General features: G+C 50.6%; 1 protein-coding gene across 2 annotated transcripts in view; it reads right to left on the bottom strand.

Annotated features, from left to right (window-relative positions):
* Positions 1-5017: 5017 nt before the first annotated feature.
* LOC133351908 (receptor-type tyrosine-protein phosphatase delta-like) overlaps positions 5018-10062 on the bottom strand; it is a 440533-nt gene continuing 435488 nt past the window's right edge. For both annotated transcript variants that reach the window (XM_061567497.1, XM_061567498.1), the window contains 2 exons: positions 9908-10043; positions 5018-7380 (listed from right to left, as the gene is read on the bottom strand). In XM_061567497.1, coding sequence (XP_061423481.1) covers positions 7312-7380; positions 9908-10043 — 205 coding nt within the window. In that variant the 3' untranslated portion in view covers positions 5018-7311. The remainder of the gene's footprint in view (positions 7381-9907; positions 10044-10062) is intronic.

Genomic DNA, 10062 nt, shown 5'->3' with positions numbered 1-10062 from the left:
GTAAAGTCACGTAGAAGGGAAGTAATAAAATAATAAAAATAAAACACAATGTTTTATTTTTATTATTTTATTACTTCCCTTCTAATAAAAATAAAACACAATGTTTTATTTTTATTATTTTATTACTTCCCTTCTACGTGACTTTACCGAAAAAACCAAGAAGATGTATATTTTAAGTTTGCGTGTTCTCTCTCTCTCCGGGTCCTCTGGTTATTCCGTCCACATTGAAGAGCATGCGTTTAGAGGATTTGGCTGATATAAATTTCCACATAAGCCACTTCATTCGGCTATCATTTGTGACCAGGTCGCTTCTGAAAAAGAGCTATAAAGCTCAGTGGGCCATACCTGGTGAAATAAATATTGTTTTAAACAGTTATTTTTATAAGAGACCCAAGGACTAACACACATTGATGCCAAGACTTACTTAGCCAAACTTACATAGGCTTGCATATAAACCTGTACTCTTGTATTTTCGTCATAGACTTGGCAAATTGCGAGAATTGGCAATCGCCTGATGACGCTGGTTTTAATCAGCAGCGAGACGTCGTTAACTCAAATAGTAAATGTGGATTTACTCTCCGAAACACCGGTGTGCTGAAGTAATAACTACTGTAATGATCAAGTTTTGTTCACGTGACGAACCTTACCGATTGGCTGTGTCGGGTGGAGGCAGGTTTACGACACGTCTACATTTATGCGATCTAACCCATAAAATATTTTTATGAATAATAAATAAAATAAACCTCGATGCTCCCTTGATTGTTTCTGGCCTGCACCAGTGGCATATCCACAGCCCTTAAAATTGCATCTTGTGTCTCCTCTCAACACATGCGGAATAAAAACACTAAAGTGTCGGGTTCCCTTCTCTGGGATATTAGTACTAACACATACCAAGGCTCGAATTTATTAATTTCCCCTCCCTTTTCCCTCGGAGATTTTCCCAGCATCCCATATTTACTTGAAACCTGTCAAATAAATACAGCTCTCTCTTTCTCTCTCGCATTGCTGACTGATTAAGGATGGTGATGTCTGCAAGGAATAGGAGGCCCATTAAAGCTTAAAATGGCCATGCTGTGTCCACGAGGCAAGGGAATGGGTTTTGCAATTAACCCAGGTTGCCCACTGCAGCCCCTTGAGCTGACAGTCTGCATGCAAAATGAGCTTCTGGATGTGTCATGCCAAGGTGGCGGTGGGGGGGGGGGAGGGTGTGGAAGTTCGGGGGGGGGTCGTTGTTTTGAACCAAGTGGTTCACTGGTTGTGTCTTCATCAAGGAGGAAGTAACAGAAAACAGTTCATTCTCTTCTTGGTTCTTTCGGTAAAGTCACGTAGAAGGAAAGTAATAAAATAATAAAAATACAACATAATAAAACAATTCTCACGACGTTTCGGCCACAACGCAAGTAGCCGTCCTCAGGTAAAAACCAGGTCTGTCGAGGCGACAGCGTCTGAATGAAACAGCACACGTGCTTGGAGCATGTATATAAGCTGGGTTGGAAGGGGGGAAGAAAGAGGGAGCCTTGACAAAAGAATATTCTCTCTCCGGTTGTGTTTTTTTTGTTGTACGTTGGGATTGTGCCGCGTGTCGTTCGGCCACGGTGTCTGGCGTGCGTTGCTCCGCCTGCACGAGACGCTTCTTCGGTAACTGAATTCAGGCTCAAGCCTGCTTGGCTTCTGAGACGTGACAAAAGAGTGTGGGGGCGCACGCCCGGTGATTTCATCATTTTTCAAGTGACCTTTACCCCCCCCCCCCCTACCCCCTAGCACCGGTTACATTTTACGTGATGTAATATTTATTTGCCGAGTAGCGCGCGCGCCCGCGTCTGTTTAGAGCACTTAACAACAAAAAAACATCGCCATCGTGACAAGGGTTGTTTGTGTGAAACTTCACACGCCGCTGTGATGTGATTACACATTTTTTTTGGTGGTTGTTGTTGTGGACGACTGCGTAAAGAACGAGGAAGCAGCAAACCGGTTGTCATTTTCACAGCAAGGCAGCCCTCGCTGTGACGCTCACTCGCACAAAACACAACGCTCATCTCAAAGCAACAGGCCCTCCAACATGCTGGCAAATACAACCGTGAAAAGAAAAGAGTGTAAAGAAAACGTCGTGGGCTTTTATTCGTAATGTGTGCTAACGCAAATGGGCTCTAACACGAGAACGTGCGGCACGTGCGCGCCATTGGCGCGTGTCCATTCAACTGCAGGGGTCCACAACCCCCGGGCCGCGGACCGGTACCGATCCGTGGCCTGTTAGGAACCGGACCGCACAGCAGCAGGAGGGGAGAGCGGTGAGTCCGCGCGTGGCTCGCCCTCGTTATTTTATTATTTACCACTTTCATCCGCGCCTCTTTCCCGCACTACGCACTTGTCTCAGTCAGTCTTGGTAAGCCCACAAGCTGCTAACCCCTAGTAGCCAACATGAGTAAAAAAAAACAAACGTCGATGGAGAGCTTCTTTGAAAAGGGGGAAATACCCAATGATGACCCCCCCCCCCCTCTCCCCGGTCCGTGAAAAAATTGTCTACAACGAAATCGGTCCCTGGTGCCAAAAAGGTTGGGGACCGCTGATTTCGAGCAGTCCACAGCTGGGACATTTGTTGGCACCAGCTCACCGCGTGGGCTTCCTTCTTGCTTGCCTGTCGCTCTTCAGAGCATTTCAAGTTGAAATTATTATGAAACACAAAATGGTAAGCCCACAAGCTGCTAACCCCTAGTAGCCTAAATAAGTAAAAAACAAACGTCGCTGGAGAGCTTCTTTGAAAAGGGGGAAAGACCCAATGATGACCCCCCCCCCGTCCGTGAAAAAATTGTCTACAACGAAACCGGTCCCTGGTGCCATAAAGGTTGGGGACCGCTGCCTTAGAAGACGGTACGGGGGGGGGGGGGCACACATAGCCGTCAACCCCTTTTCCAGTGTCCTCGCCTATTACAGACCAATTCACACCTTATTGGTCACGGCGTGCCCGTATAAGTCTCAAAGTTCGTCCTACAAAGTCCCATCACAAGGGAGAAACACAAACATTGTTTGCCCGTATTGAAACGGCTGTGCGCCGTATGAGCCTAAAAACTCATTTCGCTGTACAAGAATATGACAGCTATTGGGGGCATGGCTCTGGGAGCGTGCCCAGGCACGGGTCCACGGATTCACAACAACAACAAGCGCCATCCACCACTAAGTGGTGGGAGGCATCACCACGGCGCTTGTGCCAGGCTATGTGCACGTTAATGCCACGTGAAGTGTCGAACGCCCGCTGGCAGGAGTTCACGAGACAGACCCAGGTGCCACGCGTCGACTGACTGAGACGACTGGCCGATGCGCCACCTGTGCCCCCTACTGTGCCAACTCGCTGTTTTAGCCACCCGGCGCTCCGCTTGTTGTTGTGAGCGACGCTCCTCTGCCCTCCGTTGTTGTTGGAAGGCAACTGCCTCCAACTGCCCAGCAGCGTCCTTCAAGAGCCACCTGCACAGAGGCCGATCTTGACACCACTCGTACCAGTCATCGGCAAGTCCACTCAGCTCCATATGCTCCCCCCCTTTGCGAGAGACCCCCACACCGGCATTTACATTTAGACACAAAAATCGCGCACGCACGTTCCTTGCCAATTTGCCTTTTTTTCTGATCTCAAAAAACCCCACATGCCATTCATCACACGAATGGATAAATTACTTTCTGCGTTCAAGTGGGTGTGTGTGTGGGGGAGGCGGAGGGCGGAGGGGGCTAACGTTTTCATACATAGACACAACACAAAGACAGAAGTCAAATATTTCCAACAGAGCCTTTCACAGACGCTCATAGTCGATTGATTTTGTTTTTGCTTCAAGAAGCGCGACTAAAATGTGTCGTAAACCTTCCCTCCACCCCCCGACACAGCCACCTAATAAAGTTGCCACGTGGATACACGTGGCCAGTTTACGACAGCTTTTGCAGCACACCGGTGTGTCCGAGACCAAATCCACGCACATGCAATAATTGGGTACGGGCGTTTCGCTGGTAGTTGCAACCAGCAAGTGCTGTTAGCGAGCACCTACGAAGGCAGGCACGGCACAAGAGGGGGTGGGTGGCCACTGGCCAGCACCATCCCCGACCGCTTTCGTCTCCCACGGCGATGTTGAGGCTGAGTCGACCGAGTGAGAGGCCCAGGACCGTTTCAGATAATCGTTACTGATGCTGACCGTGAACGGGAATCGAACTCGGGTCGCTGGGTTCGTGGTGCAACTCGCTAACCACTACACTACCGCTCCCCGCATCGAGCACACACAGACACATGGATACACACATAAAAACAAACCATACACAGACACACTAGGAGAGTCACAACTGCGGTTTACACAGCCTTCTATGTCCTAGAAAGCTAGGTTCAACTCCTGTTCATTCACAACAACCGTGACAAAGTGGTACCTGAACTTGGGCTGGACCTCTCGCGGGTCAATTCGGCCTTAAATAATGAACACCAGGTCGCGGAATGTGAATGGCGGCTTGGGGAGACAAAGGCGGCTGTGCAAGTGCCGCACTGACCACACCGCTGCCCTGGAGGAACGACGGGCTTCTCGCTAACAACAGCTGCTCCGGCAGTTTTTACGGCTAATCCAGGAAACACTTTGTGCTCTTACTCTTAGTTCTTTCGGTAAAGTCACGTAGGTAAAAAATAAAATTAAAATGAATAAAAAAATAAAATAATAAAATCACGACGTTTCGGAGGCAACACAAGTCTCCGTCATCAGGTGGGACCGTCACAGCCAGATTTGCTGCAAATCTGGCTGTGATTTTATTATTTAATTTTTTATTAATTTTTATTTCATTTTTTACCTACGTGACTTTACCGAAAGAACTATGAGTATGAATCCTTGCAGTCACGAAAGCTTCAAATCAAACACTTTGCGGGCAATGTTTAATTCTTGGCTTAATTTCTATTCAAGAATCCAGCTGATGGTAAATGTAAAACAAAATATTAAAATGCATTTATCCTGCCAAGGCCATTCGTTGCCGTACGACGCTTTAATGACATTACAGCAAACGCTTTTGAATCCAGAACTTTATTACAATACAAAAAAAACCCAGCTTGGCTCATACACATTACAGGGTGTGTGGGCTACAACACTGCGGTGTAAGGCTGACTTGTATAACCGAACAGCATACATATATAACCTTTGTCATAAAAAAAAATTAGCTCTTGTTTAAACAGGTCCACGCGATAACTCACACGCGCGCGCGCACCAAATGCATTGAGTGGTAAGAGTGGACACTGGACTTGTGGTCTCATTGGCGGCATGCGGGACAGGAGCATCGCCCTTGCCCACACGCGCGGTGCGGTGTAGCGCCTAGCGCAGAGGGCCACACTCTGCTCGTCAGGAAAAGAATAAAGTTCAATGAGCTGCTCAGGAAACGTTCAACTAGAAGAGAATTGTGTGTTTGGCTTTCGCACCAAAAGTTGAGGGGTCATCCCAACCGGACTTTTTTTTTGTATTTGCGGCCATACATAGCCTCTGTGGCACACACGCACGCTTTTGCATGGATATGCGAATGCTTTTGGGACCGAGTGGATAGACACAGCCTGATCACAGCTCAATGACTTCTGGGTCCAGCAGAAGGAACGGAGATATCGTTAAGTGGTCAAAATTCCAACAAATAAAATTGTTGTTAAGTTAACCGTGCAGCGACATTGTCACGTACGATCAAAGATGAGCATCGGAGGGGAGATTTTTTTTGGTGCTTTTGAGGGGACCAGCCAAACAGCGATTATTGGGGATTGTCTACAAAACTGTTGTACACCAACAACGAATATATCGCAAATAAAACAAGTGCAGAGCCACGATTCTTACGCGGCCAACGAATTAACTGCAGGGTTTGTTTGGAAGGTTCGCCCTTCTGGACTCGGGCATCACCACAGGGTCAGATGAAATGTGCTCACACGGACATGGCAAGAGAGGAGGGGGGGGGGTACCCACTGCCCTTACCCTCATCGATCTCCCTGCAGAGCCACTACGGTGGTGAGCGCTGTGCGGAGAGCGCAGGGCAGGGCTGGCGAGCGAGAGACAGGGACGCTGTACCGTACTCCTGCTCCGGAGGATTGTCAGGTTCGCCGTCGACTAACGCATATTTGTTTTTCCCCGTGGAGCGACCGTGAACCATAGCACACGTTTAAAAAAAAATAATACGAAGCTCGACGTGAAATAAACGTACACACGCACGCACGCACACCAAGAGCCCATCCGCCTGTCACCACCACCACCAGCGGTCTATCGGACAGCATTGTGTTTTGTTTTTTTTTTAAATCAGGGGGGACATACATTACTGTATTATTTATACATTACAGTTACATACATTAATGGCTGAAAAATTAAGTCTCTCTATACATTAGTTTATGTGTGTGTGTGCGAACCGGTGTGTGTGTCCCCATGTGTCGTGGTTTTAATGAACAGCGAGGTGCTTATCCTCACCCCCCCCACCGCCTTTGACCCCTCCACCACCACCACCGTCACCACCGCCACCACCACCGGCGCCACCACAACGTCCGCATGCCCCACCACGTGTCCTCCTCATCCCCTCCTCGGCTTAACGGGCGTCTTGAAAGCGGTGGGGCAGCTCAGCGACCGGCTCTTCCTCGCCGGGATCCCCACTAGAACCTCGGAGCGGCGGGAGTTGGGGAGGCGCGCAGTTCCCGCTCGACCTTCACCGCCACCGCCTCCTGCCGCCGCTTCGGTCACCATCACCATCACCACCCCGCCCCCCCCCATCGCAGCCGCTTGTGTGACCGTTCTGAGGTAATCACCACAAAATCTCGGCCGCCAAAGGTTCTCCGCAGTTTTTTTGGTTCAAGAGGTTTTTGTTTGTTACGAAATCTTCACGATAACGCCCCCCCCCACAACCTCCTCCCACCATCCCCTGCCCCCCCCCCCCCCAAAAAAAAAACCTTTTTTTTTAAAACGAAACAGACGAACGGACGAAACGTACAGACGGGACGAATATGAAAACAAAACCTCTTGCTACTGCTGCTGTTGCTGCTGTTGCTGCATCACTCCTGTCTGTTGTTGAAGGGTGGCGAGGGGCCAGGGATGGTGCTGCGAGAGGCGCTCGGAGTAAATTGCAGGGCAGCTCCCCGCGGTGAATTTCCACAGCTGCCCCCGCCGCCGCCACCTCCTCCTCCTGCACGCCCAAAGCCGCCGGCCCGACCCGGCCCGGCCCAGTCACCCCCCCCACCCCCGACCAACAGTACAACTCCGACTCCATCGTCGCGAGCGTCGGCTCGTTTGAGACGGCGAATCCGGGACGGGCGCGCGAGGCACCTCCGAGTCCATCGCGCCGCTGACGCTCTCACATGGCGTAGTGGTCGAAGCTGCCCAGGTATTCCAGGGCCGCCTGGTAGCAGAACTGATACTGGTCCTGTTCGATGTCGCACAGAGAGGTGAGAAAGAGAGAGAGCGGGGCGGCAGAGATGGCCAACAACAACAGGCAGGCGATTACTCACAGTGCAAAGTGCCGAGCGCCATCAGTAAGGAGCATAAAACCCATCCCGCGAACTCCGGTCATCCTCGCAGCGGATTTTTGGCAGTCACCGAACAAAGACGGTGGTCACCACATCGCGCACTTCCAGATGCTCTTCTGCAGCCGTCTGGAACGCTCTTTTTTCCGACATTAGGAAGCCACCGGAGCTTTGAACTTTTACTTCTAGAGTGGGAGCTCATTTGTCTAGAACCGCTTTTTGTGCTTAAATTGTTGTCCTTCCCCCGCACCTCCGATCAGCATGGTTGGGGCTATGCGCGGTGCGAAAGAAGTTCAACATACCCCCCTCCCCCCGCCGTCAAACCTATTGTACCAGCTTCATTATTCAAACACTGCCCAACATGTAATACTTTTGATATTGGGCCTACGTGAATAATCATACAGAAATACATTCAATATTATCTGTCTGATAAATATCAATAAAATACCAAGTTTCGGGGTCTCAACGGAAGGAGCGGTGGGGGGGGAGGGGGAGCGGAGGGTAGTCACCCCCCATCGCCCCCCACAGCCCCATCATGGATCTGCCAGAGCAGCCTCCTTCATTCCTTAGATTTTGACAACTACGCATCTTTTGTCACCGCAGCATCATGTGCCTCGCAGCCATCACCCAGAACCTACTCACTCAACATCTTCCTCCACGTGTACGGCAACCCAGGAGCAGCCTGCGCCTCACCTCCCTCGACCCAGAATACGTCATCGCGTATTGGGGCCGAGTAAACTTTGCCCCTGTGACCCCTGCCTCTTTATTGTACCGGTGATTGCACAAACCTCCACCTGGCGTCCTCCACCCAGGGCTCCTGATCCAGCACATGCTGTCCTTTGCCTGGCCCATCACTACCTATGCCTGTACATCACCCCCTCGTACATCACCCCGTTGCACATCACCCCCTTGTACATCACCCCCTACCCCTTTGTGTCACTTCACTGCTGGAAGAGGGGCTCTCCACACTGTGCAGGTCGTGGTGGTGGTGGGGGGCGGGTGGAGCTACTTGACCATACCAACTTACTGATTGGTGCGGTGTTGGAGAAGGGAAGAGAATATAGATGTGGGCGCATAGAAGTATAGTAGATTCAAAGCTTAATACTGGTAGGAACCTCCTGGTTACACCAGCCCACAGGGGATTATTGTGTCCGTCGTGCAGGGAGGGGCTGGGTGGGGAGGATGGGCTGGGTGGGGAGGGTGGGGCTGGGTGGGGAGGAGAGGGTGGGGAGGGTGGGGAGGGCTGGGTGGGGAGGGTGGGGGCTGGGTGGGGGTGGGAGGTGTGGGGCTGGGTGGGGAGGGGCTGGTCACCCCGTGGTGCCCTTATAAAACTCAACGTTTAACCTACTCACGCCGGCTTGTGCCCACCCTCACAGTCGGGCATATTTGCGGAATACACCACGCCGCCGTTGACCCTGGCCATTGACCGAGCAACCCAACGTTCCTACCAGCTCCCTCTTCAGGAATGTGTTTCCTGCAGTCACGAACCTCGACTGTTTCGATTGCAACACAAGCAATCAATGACGACTACTTGTGTTGCAATCGAAACGTCGTATTCTATTATTATTTGATTTTATTTCTTTCTACATGACTTTACCGAAAGAACCAAATAGTAGAAGTCTAGTAGTTTATCTGGCAACAATACTGACACCTTTTTTTTACAAGGAGTCATGTTTGCATTGACCCAGTACCTGCGGTCGGAATGCAAACAAAAAAACACAACTCTGATAATATATGCACTGTCCTTGAAATTGATTGGTCCACACCCGAGACAGCTTTTCTTAGAGCAGTGCATACATTATCAAAGTTGTGTTTTTTTGTTTGCATTCCGACCGCAGGTATTGTGGTCAATGCAAACATGACTCCTTGTAAAAAAAGGTGTCAGTTTTGTTGCCAGACCAAAGGATAAAAAATCAATAATCATATTTTGCTACTGGCAAAGCAGGTTCCAAAAGTGGTACTCTACCACCATTTTTTTTTGCCTACATTGCCCTCTGCTGCTCTCCATGCAGTCCTGCCAGCCGTACGGACAAACCTTGTGCATGGCGATCGCCCATCCAGACACAGCCGCGGTTCAACCCTGCTTAGCTCTTGCCTTGATGAGATTGAGCACGGTGAAATATATTTAGGGCGACAACTCATTTTGACAAAAGGCCTAAAGGCCACAAAAGTTACACATTGCTCGTCATCAACACCTCGGGTCTCTGGCTTAATTCCAATTCGCAATAATCCGTCAACCTCGGTGAGCGCGAGAAAGCTGCTCTCCCAGCGAGCCCTTGTGAACGGCAGACTGACGGAACGACCCGGGGTGGGACAAATTACTTTTTCTTACGTAACGTAGATTTGAAAACCTTGACCACAGAACCTTCCAGGTGTGACCGTTGCGACGCCGCGGGCCGTGAGCGGTGCCGCTGGGGAAGGCCTCACCTCGGTCTGTATCATGGCGGCGCGCTGCGTGCGCAGCATCTTCACCGTCTGGAACACGTCGACGGTCCCCTCGTAGCGCATGCGTTCGAGCACGATGCTCAGCGTCACGAACACGCCCGTCCGTCCCACGCCAGCGCTGTCAGGGGGCACGCGCA

This window comes from Lethenteron reissneri, chromosome 39 (genome assembly GCF_015708825.2).
Source record: "Lethenteron reissneri isolate LAM-NWPU_2019-01 chromosome 39, ASM1570882v1, whole genome shotgun sequence".
NCBI lineage: Eukaryota > Metazoa > Chordata > Hyperoartia > Petromyzontiformes > Petromyzontidae > Lethenteron > Lethenteron reissneri.
The sequence above is the reverse complement of the archived record's forward strand: the minus strand, read 5'-3'. Positions and strand labels throughout refer to the sequence as shown.